The sequence below is a fragment of the Berghia stephanieae genome, chromosome 2 (assembly GCF_034508935.2).
Source record: "Berghia stephanieae isolate SIO BIC M18660-M18661 chromosome 2, UCSD_Bste_1.3, whole genome shotgun sequence".
NCBI classification, from domain to species: domain Eukaryota; kingdom Metazoa; phylum Mollusca; class Gastropoda; order Nudibranchia; family Aeolidiidae; genus Berghia; species Berghia stephanieae.
The window spans coordinates 84,837,599-84,857,806 of record NC_088361.1 but is presented as its reverse complement, the minus strand read 5'-3'; the positions used below and the strand labels follow the sequence as shown (position 1 = coordinate 84,857,806).

The 20,208-nt window shown below is 36.4% G+C and overlaps 1 protein-coding gene across 2 annotated transcripts in view; it reads right to left on the bottom strand.

Annotated features, from left to right (window-relative positions):
• LOC144965703 (cobalamin trafficking protein CblD-like) overlaps positions 1-19,778 on the bottom strand; it is a 24,762-nt gene extending 4,984 nt beyond the window's left edge. Inside the window, exons 1-7 of one of the 2 annotated variants that reach the window (XM_078901303.1) lie at positions 19,643-19,778; positions 15,508-15,576; positions 14,542-14,671; positions 12,711-12,846; positions 11,296-11,404; positions 3,530-3,626; positions 2,417-2,553 (exon numbers count right to left, since the gene is read on the bottom strand). In XM_078901303.1, the coding sequence (XP_078757429.1) occupies positions 2,417-2,553; positions 3,530-3,626; positions 11,296-11,404; positions 12,711-12,846; positions 14,542-14,671; positions 15,508-15,519 (621 nt within the window). In that variant the 5' untranslated portion in view covers positions 15,520-15,576; positions 19,643-19,778. The remainder of the gene's footprint in view (positions 1-2,416; positions 2,554-3,529; positions 3,627-11,295; positions 11,405-12,710; positions 12,847-14,541; positions 14,672-15,507; positions 15,577-19,642) is intronic. The other variant, XM_078901304.1, reaches the window with a different exon arrangement.
• Between the last annotated feature and the right edge of the window lie 430 nt (positions 19,779-20,208).

The following is a 20,208-nucleotide window of genomic DNA, read 5'->3' as shown; positions in this document are numbered from 1 at the left end:
GGTACCAGCCAATAAATGCGCTCAAAGCACCTTACAAGGGATTCCTAACCTAAAGCAACTCACGACAAATAGGGGGTGGAGGTGGGGGAAATAGCTCAGTTTGTAGTTGGTAGAGCACTGATCCCGGGTGCTTTTCTAACCCCCCCCCCCCCTGTGAATCCAGCAGTGATTGGGTAGCTCGGTCTGTTAGATCAAGTGGAAAGTTCTTGGCGATAGATTAGTGTCCTATCCAAAGGGTAGCAAGCAATTGCTATTGTCTATTTCACACTATAAAAAAAACTGGATTGTTTTATGGTGGTGACTACACACAGTTTCTTACATTGCAAAATCTGAAAGTCCATATTCGTCATCACTTTAGTTCTAAAGTTAGTTTTCTGGGTCATCTGATTCATAATACCATTTCAAAAGAGTGGGTCACATATAACTATCCTATCCTTAAGACATGGGGAGTCCCGATAGTTCAGTTGATAAAGCACTCACTTCACATGCAAAGGGAACAAGATCAATCCCGGGTGCTGTCAAGTAGTGCGGGGCGGTCCTTGGCAAGCTTAAGGACCACGGTCCTACGGTCCTTGGGAAATGAAGACCGCAAGGACCGGTCCTAGTAGGACCGGTCCTTTTCGACATTGAACATTCCTGAGAGACTGTTGGAAATTCGAACTGGTTTGACCTTTGAGAGCGTGGGATCGTTCATTCTTGAACCGTTAAAGACCGCTACACGATGAAAACCGTGGCCTACAGGAGTAAAACACACGGAGTAGTCACACTCATTTCAAATTGTAACCTAATTAGAGAAGAGGGGTGATGCCTTCTTTATTTGCTCACCGTACTTCATTGTTACTTCGATAATTTAATAAAATTTGAAATTTATCCCCATTAACGGAGATAATGGCATCGCCCAAGGCGTTGATCGAGTTGTTCGTGGCGTTGATACACACACGCAACTCCTACCCCCCCACACACACATTAGAGGGCAGCGAGCATTGAAGAGTAAGAGAGAGACGTGAAGTTATAATAAGAGGGGGTGGATGAGGTGATAAGAGGGGTCGATGGTGACTTTTCGCCAGATCTAACAAACTCAGCTACCCATTCATTGCTGAGTAGACAGGGATTCAGAAAAAAATCGACTGCACCCGGGATCGATCTCTGGCCCTTTGCGTATAAAGAGAGTGCTCTATCAACTGAGCTATCGGGGTCCCCAAATATTCTATTGGACTTTTTTAAAATTCAGACGTTATAACTGGGTTTTTTGGAAGGAAGAAACTAATGAAACTCATATTATTTGATTAGTAAAAACACCAAACGAAATTTTAATATTATTGTATTATTATAAATGACAACACTGCGATAGAAAGGAGTGGTGACAAGAGATGGACAAAAGAAAACAAAAAATCGGATTTGCTACTTGCTAGGTTCGACACACACACACACACACACACACACACACACACACAAACACACACATCTTTTGTAGTCACATACATTTCAAACAATAACCCATTAGAGAAGAGGGGTCATGCCTTCACCATAGATCATTGTCATTGCGATCATTATGGTGTAGTAAATTTTGAAATTTACCCCGTATAATGGAATCGTCCAAGGCGTGCGCCTCCTGTTCCCCCCATCTCACACACGAAAGGGCGGTTTGCGGAGTGGAGGTTGGTGGTCGTCTGCCTGTATGGTCGTCTGTGTCGTTTAGTGTATGGCAAAGGGGGGTGGGTGCGATTAATTAAGTGGGATGGGTGGTGATTGGTGGAAGATAGGCAACCGAAGCAACGAATCGCTGGGGAAGTAGTAGGCTATGGCGCGAGACCGTAGGACCGTGGTCCTTGCAAGGACCGCCCCGCACTAGTTGAAAGGTGATAAGAAGTGAGGACCGTCGCCGGTCTTCCCCTCTGGGACCGGTCTTCGGTTCACAGCTAAAAGACCGTCGGACCGCGGTCCAGACCGATCTTCAGCGCGGCACTACTGTCAAGATTTTTTTCTGTCCACCCAGCAGTGATTGGAGTAGCTGGGTATGTTAGATCTGGTGGAAAGTACTTTGCGATAGACTAGCGTCCTATCCAAAGGAGAGCAAGCAATTGCTACTGTTCATTTCACGCTATAGAAACCGGGATAAACTCCCGCTCTATGGGCCTAAAGGCTCTGAAGGACTATGACATGACCCTTTTCTTTTAGCTTTTTTATATAGCGCAATATCTACTAAATATGCTCACATTTAGCAACATTTAACATGTAGGACGGGACATGACGCCTGTTAGAGCGATATTACAATTTTTCGGAAAACGGTTAACGGTGAGAGAATGTGACTAAAGAATCTTTTCCAAGGACTCAACTTTGCGCCGAGCGGTGCTCGAACCCAGGACGTTCCGATCCGAAAGCGAGTGTCATACCACTAGACCACATAGAACCTTACTGTTTCCAGTAGTGCTTCCCGCTCTTCTTCCACTGCAGATGACCACAACGTCATGTCATTGACTGTTTTGATGCTGAGGGTGATGACTGTTAACTCCGATTCCATCAAATTTCTGTCAGGAAATAATTCTTTAAAATCTGGAAATAAAGTTGACCTAATACAAAAGTGTTTGATGGGTTACCTTCTCAACATGAGGGGGAAGAGAGAGAGAGAGAGAGAGAGAGAGAGAGAGAGAGAGAGAGAGAGAGAGAGAGAGAGAGAGAGAGAGAGAGAGAGAAAGAGAGAAAGAGAGAGAGAGAGAGAAAGAGAGTGAGAGAGAGATAGAGAGAGAAAGAAAGAAAGAAAGAGAGAGAGAGAGAGAGAGAGAGAGAGAGAGAGAGAGAAAGAGAGAGGGCCATACAGAGACAGTGAGAGATAGGTATAAAGTGAGAGATAGAGAGCTGCACAAAGAGAGACTCAGTGAGAGAGAGAGAGAGAGAGAGAGAGAGAGAGAGAGAGAGAGAGAGAGAGCAGCATTTTTATTATTGATGCTATGCGTTTATCCAAAAAGCTCATTGCATCCACCAGCGGATATCACGGACCAAGACACAAAACAATGTGGAACCTTAAACGTTTATAGATGCTGTGTGCTTGGCTAACAAAATCACAACATTGCCACCAGGAAATATAACAAACCAACACACAAAACTATGTGTAACCTTGAACATTTATAGTCTGGTTAATACATTTTAGTGAGAAAACATGGGGCAAAAAACAATAACAAAGACCTGAGTGAGGTCAACTTCTATCTATAGATAGTATGCGCTTGGCTAAGAAGCTCATAACATTGCCATCCGGAAGTATAACTGACCAACACACAGAACTGTGTGTATCCATGAAAGTTTATAGTCGGGTAACTACAGTTCAGTGAGCATTACTCATAAACGCGGATGGTAAAAAAACAATAACAAAGACCTGAGTGACGTCATCTTCGAACTATCTATAGATGATTAATGATGACTACTCATAAAATGCCTTGCTAAAATCAACAAAGAGGTGAGTGACGTCAATTTCGTTCCATCTGTACCCCCCCCCCCCCCAATAAAAAGATAGGAAGAAACAACAGGTTCTCACCTTTCCTGAGTAAGACGGGACAGCAGTGGGCGACACACTCCAGTTTGTCCATGGGTGAAGGCTTGCAATCTGCTTGATTCACCACTCCGGTGTCAATCTGTGAATTTGACAAAAAGAGATGCTTGAACATAAAATTACATAGAATACACGTATGGATAGAATGCGCTTGGCCAAGGAGTTCACAACATTGCCATCCGGAAGTATAACGGACCAACACACAAACTCTGTGTAACCATGAACTTTTATAGTTGGTTAATACAGTTTAGTGAGAACAGCTCACAAACGCGGATGGCAAAAACCAAAACAAAGGCCTGAGTGACGTCATCTGCATACTATCTATAAATATCATTGTAACCAACACACAAAGCACATTTGAAACTTTATAGATAGAATGCGCTTGGCCAAGGAGTTCACAACATTGCCATCCGGAAGTATAACGGACTAACACACAAACTCTGTGTAACCATGAACTTTTATAGTCTGGTTAATACAGTTTAGTGAGAACAACTCACAAACGCGGATGGCAAAAACAATAACAAAGGCCTGAGTGACGTCATCTGCATACTATCTATAAGGTAGTATCTTTATAGATAGTATGCGCTTGGCTAAGAAGCTCATAACATTGCTATCCGGAAGTATAACGGACCAACACACAAAATTGTGTGTATCCATGAACATTTATAGTCGGGTTAATACAGTTCAGTGAGCATTACTCATAAACGCGGATGGCAAAAAACAATAACAAAGACCTGAGTGACGTCATCTTCGAACTATCTATAGATAGAATGAAGTTGAAGTCACGCGGCTCTTTGTTAATGTTTTTGCCATCCACGTTTATGAGTAATTCTCACTTAACCAGACTAAAAACGTTCATGGTTATACAGAGTTTTATGTGTTGGTCCGTTATATTTCCGGATGGCAATGTTGTGAGCTTCTTAGCCAAGCGCATACTATCAATACAAAGTTGTAAACGGTTGAAGTCTTTCAACGCTTTGTTGTCGTTTTCGGACAGCCAGTTCTCACCATGGCATATAAATATAGAAAGTATGCGCTTGGCTAAGTAGCTCACAACATTGCCATCTGGAAGTATAACGGACTAACACACAAAACTATGTGTAACCGTGAACGTTTAAATTCTGGTTAATACAGTTTAGTAAGAATTACCCAAAAACATCAATGACAAAATGCAATAACAAAGCCCTGAGTGACGTCATCTTCGTTCTATCTATAGAAGGAACGACATTCAGTTGTTTGTTAATTAATTGGTTTTAAACAGCCATTTTGGTGATAAGTTCTCACTAAATCATATTATATCAATCATACAAAAATGTTCAAGGTTCAGGTTACACATAGATTTGATGTTGGTGCGTTATATCGGATTTTGTGGGTATTTTACCTAAAAGGACATCATCAATAGAGTATTGGTATTTGTGTGTGTGTGTGTGTGTGTGTGTGTGTGTGTGTGTGTGTGCGAGAGAGAGCGAGAGCGAGAGAGAGAGAGAGAGAGAGAGAGAGAGAGAGAGAGAGAGAGAGAGAGAGAGAGAGAGAGAGAGAGAGAGAGAGTAATGAGAGTGTATGTTCACGAGTGTGTTTACGTGTGTGGCGGATTTATTCAGAGCACGGTATAATTAAATATTTACAGATTTTTCGCTCGAGTTAATAATCACATCTTTTACGACAAATGCAGGGTATGAAACAGAAAAATCCACGAAAAAAAGATTTCAACTCACAGCACTATTAGTAATTACAGATTTGAGACAGAATTTCAACAAAAGCACGTTTTTATGTAAGGTAACTTTGTAAGCCACACGCCATTTAATATGGTTTTACTACGACCATCCGTACACATAAAGATGGAAACAAGCTCATAGCCTTTAATGCTTATTATATCAAAACTGGGTCATATCGGGTCATGGCCAGGGTTGCCAATTTGGCAGATTTTCTGCCAAATGTCCTTTTTTTTGGGCAGAATTTGAAGTCGTCTGGCAGAGAAAAATCGGTTTGGCAGTTTGGCAGAAATTTGGCAGATTTTATTTTCCGAGGCCTCGGGATGAATGTATAGGTCTACTCCACGTTTTCCATGGCAATTTTTATGTAATAGTGATTTTTACAAAATGGGAAATGAAAAAAAAATATGACATCGGCCTTGAGAATTTTTTGTTTAATAAAACTGATGAGTTTTCAAAGGGGGTACTATAAACAGTACGGTTTGGCAGAGTTTTGTGGTATTTGGCAGATTTTTAAAATCCAGTTGGCAGAATGCCTGAAATTAATCTGGCAACCCTGGTCATGGTCCCCTCGTGGCAAAACATTGTGTATTTCCAAGATAGCACACGTTGACCTGGCATAATACTGTCATTCATAGGATCATAGGCAAGCACACACAACAAAACACACACACTCTCTCTCTCTCTCTCTCTCTCTCTCTCTCTCTCTCTCTCTCTCTCTCTCTCTCTCTCTCTCTCTCTCTCTCTCTCACACACACACACACACATACAAACTCACAATGTGTCTGTGCTAAATTTAAATAGATATAATAGTGTGTGTGTGTCTGTGTGTGTGTGTGTCAATCGAGGCTACCTTTACTTGTAACCTTGGTGGCAATAGGGAGAAGAGGGTTAATATTCTAGCCCAAGTAAAAAACAAAACAAACGAAAGAGCCTGAAGCGGGGACGTTCAAGGTTCCTGGCTTTACCCCCCACCATTAAAATGTGTGATCGTATATCTAACATTAAAAGAGGTTTAGGCCAATATAACTAAAAATAACCACAAAAAAAAAAAAAAAAAAAAAAAAAAAAAAAAAAAAAAAAAAAAAAAAACTTTAAACAACGATGTCCAAGTGACCTGTAAATGTTTTTGTTTTGTTTTTGTTTTTGTTTTAAAAATAATGCGGGATATGTTATTTGTCCTTAACCCTCTGCTTACCAAGAACAGGAAAATCGACGCATTTATTATGATACATACAACCAGCTGTTTTGGGTTTGGTTTTTTTTTTTTTGGTTTTTTTTTTGGTTTTTTTTTTTTTTAATTGAGATTTATCTTATTCATCAAAATACTTGTCAAACCTATCAAAACTTCACGCCGTGTTGTGACGATGTTTTTTTTTTAAACAAAAATTATACACGGTATACTCGTTACTCTTGACATTTAGAAAAACGGTATAATATCTTTGTAGAGGATGGGAATAGGTTTTCTTTAAAAAGTTCTATTATAGCTATTTATATAGGGCCTCTATTCATTTATTCTGGAGCTTCCCATATGTTTTTTTTTCTTTTCTTTTATAATAATAACAACAACAACAATAATAATAATAGTAATAATAATAATAATAATAATAATAATAATAATAATAATAATAACAATAATAATAATAATAATAATAATAATAATAATAATAATAATAATAATAATAATAATAACAATAACAATAATAATAATAATAATAATAATAATAACATATAATAATAATAATAATAATAATATAATAATAATAATAATAATAATAATAATAATAATAATAATAATAATAATAACAATAATAATAATAATGAATTCATATAGTGCTATGTTCGAATCAAATTACTCACTGGCGCTTTACGTCAATATAATATTATACTATTGAGTACACATACAGTAATGATCAAAAGTAACGTTAATTTTGTTTCTGTCACCCTCTTTAAATACAAAATAAATCCACAGGTGTTAAATATAAATTTAAACAGGAATTGTAGCGGATTCATAAAATCACAGATTTATTGACAGGCGAGACGCCACTGCCATACGGTAAATAACAACTTTAAATCCCTTTTAAAAACTGAAAATCGCAACTTCGCAGAAATGGTTTTTAGTAAAAATAGTGAAAAATTAAAAAAAAAAAAAAATAATAATACTTCGTGTCGTGGCCCCTTCAGTATCAACCGAGGGCCTTACTCGACGCCTCATCGACATTGTAAGTCTGATTTTGAAACCAAAACATATACAACACATTTTGAGATGATTAGTCACAAATGGGACCATTTACTGAACTGGCGTGACATCTGCCAGACGATCTTTTATTTCATTTTTCTTAAAAAAAAACAAAAAACAAAACAAACACACACACACACACACACACAAAAACACAAGATTCCATCCCTGCCATCTCCAGTAAAGCAGCCAAAATGGAAAATCAGGAAACATCAAACAAATAAATAAATAAATATATAAATACATTATGATCACATTCAATATAATCATAATATTTGTAACCCACTGCCTCAACCCGTATCATGTCAGGGTGGGCCAGATGTCAAAAAGTGATTTTAAACTTAAAATGATGAGGAATAATGAATAAACACAATCGCCAATGGCAGCTTCATGACAAGAGGAGATTTTGACTTCTCATGTTGTGACTGGAAAACGAAAACATTAAAAGGAAAGACCCTTTTTGCACAGCTACACAATGATTTTTTTTTTTAACATCTTTATAGGACAGTGCGCTCATACTCAGCTCATAGAGAACAAACTCACATGGGAAACACGTTAGATTTAATTATCACCAATAGTTCCAGTCTTATAAAACATTAAGATATCACCCCAGGCATCTCAAACCATGATGCAATTATCATTGAGATTGACATAAACCTGTAAAAGAATGTAAAGAAACAGAGAGAAAAACATCTCTTCAGAAAAGCAGACTAGGAAGGTCTGAGAAATGAAATAACTGAAACAGCTAAAGAACTTTTAAATATGCAAACATTTAGCACTGAAGAACTTTGGCAAAAGTTCAAGCATTTTCTAGAGAATGGTATCAGTAAACATTTACAGTCCACTCCGGATAATCACAACTCGGTTAATTGCAACTTTCGGTTAATTGCAACTTTCGGTTAATCGCAACATTTGCCTAGAAACGGAATTAATTCTATATAAAAGTCACTGGTTAATTGCAACAAACTTTGGTTAATCGCAACAAATTTTCTCAAAAAATGGTAAATTCAAGAAATCAATCTAACAAAATATGATTAAATTTCATCATGGAAGCAATCGTGACAGGTTGAAAAATCGAGTGAACAGTAGTGTGTCACCACTTTATTAGAGACAAAAGAGGGCGGGGCTTTACTGTTTGGGTTTATGATGTCATCTTGTGGCCATTAAATAGGAGGGGAGGGGGCTGGCATAGTCTTTACAACAGGTAGACAATGACAGTTGCAAAGAGAGACTGAGCGATGTCTTTTGTTTGAGATTGACAACTTTTCATTGTGACCAACGAGTTTGGTGAGAGTTTATTGTCTCTCATCACGACTAAACTCTTTGCCTCTTACGAATGTTGAGAACAAAAGAGTAAAAGTTAATCCAATCTGAATAAGACGTCGACTTGCAGCAAAGCTGCTTTTGCTTGACAAAATCTATACAGGACTTCCATAAGGTTTTTAATTCAATCGTATTGCTCAGTCTGTGGTAGACTATGAACAATGTTTACAACAACTGATTTGAGTTTACTGTATATGTGTAAAATGTTGCAATAGTTGACTAGACACTCAATTTCGGTTAATTGCAACATTTTCGCTGATCCCAAGGTGTTGCGATTATCCACATAAAATGTGTAAAAACAAAAACAGCCTACCATGGATCACAAAGTCAATAAGAAAGGTGTTAAAACAGTGTGCCAGGTGTTATAAATTTTAAATGCATAAAAAGACTAATTATCACAGTTACAAAGAGAAGAAGCACATAGTTCTGAAACATCTTGTTACGTCCAAAATATTGGGACTACGTGAAGAAATGTTTAGCCCTGATGAGAACAGAAACTAATTTACTGGTGTGAAAAAACTCTGATCATACATCAAACACAAGAAAATGGACAGAAATGTGATAGCCTCAATCATGGCAAAGCGACGCCCTAAATGCCCAATTTCAGTCTGTCTTTTCAAAAAAGCAACCTTTGACCCTCAAATTGCAGAAAACGCATAGCAGACAGGAGATAAAGATAAAGGGAGTAAATCTGACTAATGTGTGTTGTTCATTCATGAGTCAGATTTACTCCCTTTATCTTTATCTCCATTTTATTGACTTATTTAGGCACCTCTATTTATTAGCAGACAGAAGCAGTTACATTCGGACCAACAAACACCAACACGAACATCTAGGACTTCCCACATGGAGTTTCATCCTCCTGACATCCACCAAATACCACAGAAAATTCTCATTTTACCCCAGAACCATCACAGATTGGAACCATTTACTGCAGGAATTTACATCTGCACCCACTTTAGATTTATTTAGAGAGCTTTCAGATTACTGCTGAATTTCAACTTAATGTTATTGTTCATGTCAAAATCTTCATCAGTGAATGTGGATATTAAAAGAAGCTTCAGATTCAGATTCCAAATATGAAATCTTAGATATTCATTACCATTCATATAAACTATAGATATCTAACTCGAATTTTGTATTTTTGTCTATATATTAAATTTTTATCATTTATCCGAGGCTGAGTCAAAAAGTAATGGGACTCTTCTACTTATTACTATAAAACAAATTGAATCAATACCATGCATCATACCTCAAATTAAAGCTTGGCATTAGCTGAGTGGAATGCTCCTTTGCTACATAGTCTCTTTCTCGATAGCCACAGTCCATCTTTATATAAGGGCATGTATCCCGTCTCGTACAACTGAGATGACCGAACTTTGAACAATTTTTTCACTAATGTCTTGGCTTCTTCATCATTTTTAAAGTGATTTCCTCTCATTTCCTCCTTCAGTGGACCAAAAAGATGAAAGTCTGAATGTGTCAAGTCTGGTGCATAAGGATGGTGGGGCAGAGTTGGCCATCCAAATGATGTGATTACCTCCCTTTTCCTGACACGTATGTGGACGGTAATTTCATGAAGAAACAGTACTCGTTCAATCTCCAAATCTATTCTAACTCGATGAATTCTTGCTTTGAGATGCTTCAGAGTCTTTATGTATGTTCAGAGTTGACAGTGGCTCCCTGTGGAAGCAAATCAAGGAGGATTACACCTCTAATGTCCCAAAACACTGTTCCCCAGCTGATTTCTCAGTTTTGAAGTTTTTGGTCTTTTGGTAAGAGGGATGTCACCATTCCATTGATTGTCTCTTCAAATCAGCTTCACATGATGTATGTATGTTTCATATCCAGTGATTATTCTACTGAAAAAGCTGTCACCTCTCCCACTTAGCCAGCAGCTCAAAACAGCAATTCGCCCTTTCCCGTTCTTGATCAACTGCCTGCGTAACCAACAAGCACAGACCTTTGAGAATCCCAAGGATTTGATGTCAATGGGCACTTCCATGACTGATTTCAAGGTCTCCTGCTATCTCATCAAGAAATGTTCATCAGTCAGAACTAATCAATTCCTCTGTCTTTATTTGATTCAATGAGTTCACACTGCTTGGATGGCAACAATCAGGCAGCATGATAAAAATACAGGTAGAATGGGCGGAGGTGGTGTAAACTTAGCAGAAGCGTATTCCGCTTTATAGTTTGTAGATAGAGTGCCTGATGGTTCGCAATGCATCTAAAATACACTGGAATTCATTATTGTATGGGGTAAAGAAGAAGGAGGAGGAGGAGAAGGAGGAGGAGAAGGATAAGAAGAAAAAGAAAAAGAAAAGGAAGAAGGAGGAGGAAGAGGAGACAGAGGAAAAGTACTTTTTAGTAGCAAGTAATTGCTATTGTCCATTTATCACTACAGAAACCGGGATAAACTCTGACTCCATGGCCTCATGACTCTAAAAGACAATTTTCAGAAATAAATTGCTTACCTCATCAAGAGAAGTCAGAAATTGCTCAGCAATATCGGAATGTCTCTCTCCTGGAAGAGGTGGAAGGACTTCTTGCAGGTTGATTTGATTTGAAGGGGTAGCTTGGTTCCTGAAAACATGAATGGAAAAGTGGGATTCATTAAGGTGTGAATGAGTACCTGGCTATTGGCAGTGATGGATATTGTAAAAGACACCTTACTGTTTTGTACTATATGAAATGGACATTTTTATTCATATGGCTTACTGGGGGGAGTGAATGAATCATTGCAAATCGCAATGAGCAAGGTAATCTTTAAGGAAAAGCCCTCTATCACTATTCAGGTTTTATATCCTGTTCCACCTTGATAATTTTTCTTCACTGAAGTCAATTCTTACATTGTAGATTGGTTTCTTGGTCTCTTCGTGTAAGCAACAGTTCAAGCATTTTTTCTCAAACTCATGAAATTTAATTAGCAGGAGATAAGGATGGAGATTTGTACCAAGATTTTTAAAAATAATTAAAACCTGGAATTTGATATCTCTCCTCTTTGAAATGGTTAAATTCTCTTTCTTTCAGGGCTGTGTATGACACAGTGCCAGATAAAGCAGATTGAAAAATACAAGAAAAATAAACATCCCAGAAAATGAGGGATGGGTCTTTCTTGTATTTTTCTTTCTGCTTTGTCTAGCCCTGTTTCACAGATACATCTTTTCAGATTTTAAATCTTACACTAGAGCCTGTGTACCCAAATTTGTCAGTTTCTTTCAAGGGATGAAGTGGGAGGATAAACTAAATTAGTGAAGCATTGGACTGGTATGCGATCTAATGGAATGACGCTTGCCTTTGGATTGGAAGTTCTAGGGTTCGAATCCCGCTCTGATGGGCCATAGTTGAGTCCTTGGAAAAGGCTCTTTATTCTCATTTTCTCACCTTACTCAAGTGCAGCTGTATTGGTATGATAGATCGGAAGGTCCTATCCTGGGTTCGAGCCTCGCTTGGTGCCTAGTTGAGTCCTTGGAAAAGGCTCTTTACTCACATTCTCTCACAATACTCAGGTGTAAAATGAGTACCTGGCCATCAACAAAAAACAAAGCAAAAAAAACTTGAGCTTCTAAAGATCGCAATATCCACTAAACGTGCTCAAAGGCCTTTAGAAGGAGTCCCTAGTCAATAGCAACACTAAACAACATGTAGGTTAAGACATGATGCCTGTTAAGCGATTTTACATTTTTTTTTCCGTCAGAGACAACAATGTTAACAGTGAGGTCTTCATTTTACACATGAGTATGGTTAGAGAATGTGAGTAAAGACTCAACTCTGCCTCTCAAAGCTGGACTTGAACCCAGAACCTTCCGATCAGAAGACAAGTGTTGTCCACATGTCTGCATAGCCGATCAGCAGGTCTTAAATATCAGATTAATTTCGATCATCATACCTGGCATTAATCAACTCTTGTTGGATGCGTCTGGAGTTACCGCATGCACCAACCAACCCTGGTAAAGGAAATCTTTTATCGGGGGGACACAAAAGTCCTAAGACGTCCTCTGGCCACTGAATGGAACTGACTGGGGCTATTATAGACATTTAAAAAATATAGAAAGTAAGCAAATGTTTATTGAATGCCAAAGATGCTGTATCGTAAAGGAAATTAATAAACCACATTTTAATTGTAATGTACTGAGAAAATTATATGAAATATTTCTAAGCCAACATGTTTTAATTTTTTCTCATATTTAATGATTTTATCCACTCAAGCTTGTGAATCTATATGAATAACTGGATTTTGTGACAAATGCTATGTATGGACGCTTTTAAGGACAAGTAGGCTATCCCAGATTTTACTGTTTTGAGAAAATCAACATTGAAGATTTCGATCCCATAAAATGTCCAATTACTCAAATACTATTCAATATTTTTTTTTCAAAACTTTCTGTGTGGAATGATAATTGTATTTGACGATGATAGTCATAAAAAAAGCAACAAATACATTACAGAATTCTCTTATTTTATTAAAAACAAGTGGGTTGGCCGAGTTGTCCATATTTAAACAGCATCACTGAGCAACGAATTTACATTATATAATAAGGGCTATCCCACCAATTTGCACACTAGGCCATCCCTAGTTAAATGGGCTATCCCATCTTACACATGGACATGTATGTTGCGAAATAATGGGCTGTCCCTCTCACACATGCAGTCAATTTAATCAATTTTCCTACATTAAACACATGTTTATTGCCTTAAATTAATGTTTTATGCGTCTAAACACATTACACTGACAATTGAAATGCAAAACATTATCTGATATGATGGCATTGTTGTTTGGTGGGGAGTTTTCTTCATTCAGTCGTGAATTCGACATGTCTCATGTTGAAGCCATGTTTGAAGGGTTAGCCCACTTACACTTATGTACACATTGTGTTTTCGGTTAAAACACAAGGCAGTTTATACCGATAATGAAGCAAATAAACGAAATTGATGCTCGAAACCTTTTCAGAGGGTAGGGCAATGCCCACTTTTGACCCCTATGTAATTATTTTAAAAACCGAAAAATCTGGGATAGCCCACTTGTCCTTAAAAGCGTCCAATATATATATATATACACTATATATATATATATATATATATATATATATATATATATATATATATATATATATATATATATATATATATATATATATATATTATATTATATATGCCGACTTGGAAAATCTAAAAATTCGTACCTTTTGGGAGTTAAATATTGTAGTCACTATAGTTGACTTTAAAAATCAACAATTTACTTTCACAAGAATTGAATAACACTTCAACATCCTTAAAATTATGTAGTCGATTGAACTTTCATTTTCAATAAGATTTAATTAACAGGATACGGTCATGAAGTCATGATATTGGAGTCAAAATATCATAATTCTACTAATATTTCGTAATAGTAAGCAAGTCTGTATATATAGAGCAAAGATTTTTTTTAAAATGAACCCTACCCTTTTAAATTCAAGAATTCTGTCTAGTCTAACAAGACCTGGAAAGAATTTTTTTTTTTTTTTAGGAAACCCTCACATGGTGAGTCTTCATGATTATTTATATGATTTTACATAAAAATAATAAATACTATTCGAAAAATATTTTTAAAAATAAAATTAAAAAATAAATAAAATAAATATAAATAAATTTTCAAAAAATAATAATAATTATAAAAAAATAAAAAATATAAATAAATAAAAAAAAAAATAAAAAAAGAAAGAAAGAAAGATTCTTTTCACCTGCAGATTCTTCATCAACTTCATTGTTTCTGGGATCAAATTTTTTGGTAGCAGAAGAGAATTCCCGGCACCTGATCACAGCAGTCCTCAGATTGGGTAGATAAGCCACTACACGTCTATACTTGGCAAGCTTTGGAAAGAGATGAAGTATATAATAATACTAATACAACATAGTAATGCACTGCTTACCAACAAAGAAATATAATTTAATTTCAAGAGCGGTGGAAATTCACATTTGTTGTCGTTGGACATCCTCCAGTGCCAATTTTAAAAAATTCACCCCATATACCGGAGCATACTCAATGTCTCAATCGTTTCTATGTTATGTGTTTGTGTTGAGAATATTGGCTATTAAGCTTAACTGCTGGTCAAAAACTTCGCGATGGTGGCGCGCGAACGAGCCGGCGATCTCCAGTAGTGGGTGAGAGAAGGCTTTAGAAATATGACTTGGGTTTGATACGAATATTTTTGTGTTCGTGGATAGCTCAGACGGTAGAGCCACGCTCTCACCTGCCAGGCGGAGTTGTCGTACCAATAAGGTCGCAGGTTCAAACCCCACCACCGCCGCGAAAATTTTTTTATTCTCTATTGTCTTCTGGCACTTTTCTACTCACTTCATATCTTGTTGTTACCAACATAATTGCCTGCTCCACTCACTTTTCTGAATTAAAGAACATCACTATCACTTATGTTGCATTTTGAAAATACTTATTTCTTTATATAATAATGTATGAAGACACTGTCAAAATTTTTATTATAATTAAGAAAATTGGGGTAAAATCAACGCGTACATATGTAATGGACAATATTTTGCATCATTTTTTAAAGATTTCCATTACAACAATGAGCTCATGAGGAATTGGGTTATCAAACCAGCAAATAAGTGCACGTCGGGTAAAATTATCAACATCAAACACTGTGGAACAATTCATATCATTGCTTTTATAAAACTGTGCTGTAGCTTACCGTCACTGCCATGACACAAAAAGAAAGCTGTATCTGGTGTTTACTGGGGCATTCAATGAGTCAATTGATCTGAAGGAAATACAGAAAATTTAAAAATGGTAACTTATCCATAAAATCTTATGACAGAGCTCAATTACTTGAACGATAAATTTGTTTTCTTTCCTGTGATTTTTCAAGAGGCTAGACTCCACGTTTGGGTCTTTTTGTCAACATCACATATAATCATTGTGCTGTATAGTGAACAAAAAAAATAAAAAATCCGTAAAAGAAATTGGGTCAAATTATTTATAACTTTGTCATCATAACGATCACCTGTATCTGTATATAGGTATTCAAAATAAATTCTTGATATTAAAAAAAAAATAAGAGGGGGGGGGGGGGGGGTAGAGGGGAGGAGGAAAAATAAAGCAACTTTTTACTACGGTATTTGTCTCTTTACTGCTAGGTAGTGATAATGAATAGTTTTTTGGGGCTCTCCTGAAAAATTGTGGTTTTCCATTTTATGCATGCTTTTGCTACTGCTGCATGGTAGCATTAACTATGATTTTTTTTCTTCAAATCTAACAACAACTACTGGTAAACATTTTTATCACTCATGATTATCTGTGATGATACAAATGTTTTTTTCTCAAACCTACTGACCAACACTCATGATATGCCACCTTATTTATGGATATATATAATCTTATCTCACGAATGAACAGAAACAACTATCACTCTATGTAGCTTCTATATGAATATTGGAATGATTAAAATTAAAAACAAAAAAAAAATATGTATATTATCTTTTTTGGTTGCAGAGTTCCTGTGTTCACATAAATCGAATATAAATCCTAACTATAACAACAAACCTGGTTGTGATACAAAATCTACTGTTCCAAAATAAAATTATTATATACGTAGTATTATTATTATTATCATTTCGAGTCAAGAGGTCGGTGAAGCCATACTTATTCTGGGTTTCTGTGGTTTACGTTAAACAGACGATAACAGTTACTTGCTACCAGTGGGATTGAATACTGGGAAATTGCAAAGAATTTTCTTTCAGCTCTAATCTAGACACAGCTACCCAATCACTGGTAGATGGACAGAGGCAACTGTTCATAGAAGGCATATCGAGTTCTAGTTATAGTAAAAAATATCCTTATAGAAAACAAAACAAACAAAAAAAAACAACAGAAAACAAATAAAGCACCAAAGCAAGAAATAGTTACCAGAATAAAGAACTGTAAAGCTACTAAATGGATAAGTAATGAACTCTTCTCATTAAAATAAATTATGGTAATCATTAATACAAGCTGAATAATTAACTACTAATGACTGACAAGGCACTTTGTGACAGCTGTGTTTCACTTTGGAAGTAAGGCCCTTATTTTCACTCCAAAAACAGCTGGTTCATTTATATATTTTAAAATACAGTGTAAATGCCTTAACAGGAATAGCAAAGCTATGCGGAAATCTTTCTGATTAAATGGTTGTCTACATTTTCCTTTAAAAACAAATTTGATCACTTGAGATTATTTAGATTTACAAATATGCTCTTCATTTTGTACTACTACTACTACTAATAATAATAATATATTTGGCACATCTTCCTACTCCAAATAATCAGACTTTAAGTGATTTAAACGAATACATAGATTAAATAGAAAAACATATACCAACAACCACATATTCACTCATGCAAACAAAGACCTAGTCATATATAAACGTACATATAATAAACAAATATTACTTCAATCACTTGCAGAAATATTAAGCTTAAACATATCAAATATTATTTTAGCTATTCTATCGAGCAAGATGTAAGAGAATTAAAATCATCTGAGTCTATTAAATTTTTGGGAATGTACTTCTAAAATTGTGAGGATACAAAGACAAAATCAAAATATCTTTCCCTTGAATGCATTTTTGTTTTAGTTAAAAAGATCAGAGCGTGAAATGTACTTAATCATTCCTTGGAACAGATATTTTAATAATTATTTTTACTTGCAAACATGGGAGGGCAATTGTTTTATTTTACAAAGAATTAACTTTCATATTATGACGTCGTTGAGTATTGCACTTAGTTTTGTAGTGCAGTGTCGTGGATTTAATGTTCCGTTAAGATATTGCATTCAAAAAGGAAAAAAAACGGGCATTAAAAAATGACTATGAAAACTTAGGGCATCACAATTATGAATTGCATAATCTTAAATTTATAAAATTTGATTTGTTTTTTAAATACCCTAGGTGCATGTTCTTGTCTTTCAAAACTGCATCTTCTTGCAAAGTTTCAAATTTTTAGGATTTTCATTTTAAAAAATTAAAATTCCTCCAAAATAGTCAAGCAATAAATAAATATCCACATTTAACCTTCCTATACTGTAATCAATATTTACTGCAAGGGAAACTAGCACAAATGGCATAATCCATTCTCCATTAAACTCATAGAAAACATTTTCCATAATAAAGACTTATATGTCCATAATTTACATTCAGATATGAGAGACATGATTTATAATAAATTTGGCATCATTTACAAGAATTCCACAACAGACTATGTTCACTGACTGTCTAGTCAAAAAACAGGCCGCTGCATCGAGCCAAATTGGTACCAGAAGCCTATGGCACAGAGAAAAACGCAGAACAGCTTATATCCTAAAGTCAATCTCAAATATCAGTCAAAATGAAATTCAAATGTCAGGCAGGGAAGTCATATTGATACATTTCCCCTGTGAGCTCATTCAATGATTATTACTTACCACTACTACTACTACTACTACTATTATTATGACAACAACAACTGCTATACTCCAGCACAGTTTCCTCGAACTCCTCAGGACATGCAAAATGGTTCCAGGAAAGACCGTGCCCTGCCAAAAGCGACTTGATAGAAAGGAGGGGGGGGGGGGGGGGGGGGGGGGCAGTGTAACAGCGGTTTGGTATCTGCTTCATACACAAAATATACCTAGTTTGAATATTCACCCTTTTATGTGGCCCGAAGCAAGCCACCTGTCCCTAGCTCTATTTGAGGCAATGAGCTGCGGCTGACACCTGGATTATTCCAGTATTTCCTTGGAATAGACCCAAAGACAAATCACCGCTTGAGGATGAATATAAAGGAAACTTTATTATGCATTTACTTTATTGATATGCTGAGGGAGATAACTATATACATGATATGTTACAAGGGGTTGGTTTGTGTGTGTGTGTGTGGGGGGGGGGGGGGCAGTGCTGTATCACAACATTCCTTTACTGTCGTGCCAACTTTTATCAAATCATGGCCAGTGGGATCAAAATTGGGATGAATGGCAAAGTGATAAGAATACGCAGAGAAGTGTCGGTTATGCGAAACAGCAATAGAGTATGTGAATGGCTGTTTGGGTCTGCATGCGTATCATATTGAATACACACACCTGCAGTGTAGATAGATACACACATACGTGACTGTCAATGTCACAGTAAATCATCAGGTCGAATTTTTTTTTAAAAGACTTTAATTTTTTTTTAAATGTTGGCTGGAAAAAATTAGTTCCGAGGAAGGAATGGAATGATAGCAAAGAATAATAAGGAAAAAAGTCGGGACATTCAAATTATTCCGAGGAAACCGTGCTGGAGTGTAATAATAATTAATAATAATCAAAAGAAGAAGAGGAGAAGAAGAAGAAGAAGAAGAAGAAGAAGAAGAAGAAGAAGAAGAAGAAGAAGAAGAAGAAGAAGAAGAAGAAGAAGAAGAAGAAGAAGGATGAGGAGGAGGGTGAGGAGTGAGGAGTAGGAGGGGGAGGAGGAGGTCTAGTTCACTAGGACTATTAGCTAGATAGAGTACTAGAGATCAACTTCAGACCGACCAATTTCTCAGCGCACGTTGATTATTCATTTCTCTCTGATAATAAATACGAAAGAGAGGATTTAATTTGGTAAGCCATTCATCAGACTTGATTTGAGGAAAATGTCTCGTGATTTGTCTTAAACTTGAATTGAAATTATGGTTGACCTCGTCAGTTTCAGTTATACTTCAGTCATATTTCAGACTGATCAAAATCAAAAGTCAAAGTCAAAGTGTGCGTCACTGATTTATATAGAAATTAATAATAATCTAATAAATAATATTAAGAGTAGGGTTGAAATATGTATTTAAAATTGAACTATTTACCGACATAACATAAATAAAAATACAGAAAAGGTTGACCAGAGTCCTCCACTTGTTTATTTTGAGTTTTGGTTTGATCTGATGAAACAAGTGTGTCAGTATCTAGTATCGTGTAGTGTCGAGCGGAAGTCTCGATGATACCTCAAGTCATCGGCCACCAACACTCAAAACTTCCCGAACTCGATGACCAAGGAAAAGTCGGGAATTCCCGAGAAGTAGCACTTCAACTGAGCTTTGGATGGCTTTTTTGTATTAAAACTTAAAATACATTAAATAAATTCACTTTGTATAATAATAAAACATTGATACCTATAACCATTTTGATCTATTTACGACGTTTGTGTTTTGTTAGCTGTTTAAAATATGATATAACGTCAATACCCAATACCAATGACTAGGTATTGAATGAAAGCACCGATGACTAGAGCGATTCTCGAGACTTTTTTGAGTCTCGAGACTCAAAAAAGCATCGAGACGCAAAAAAGTCTCGAGCTTCGCTGGAATCATCGCCGACGAGAGAGGGGTGAACAATGCAGATAGTACACATTGTTAGTAACGCGTGCGTCGCT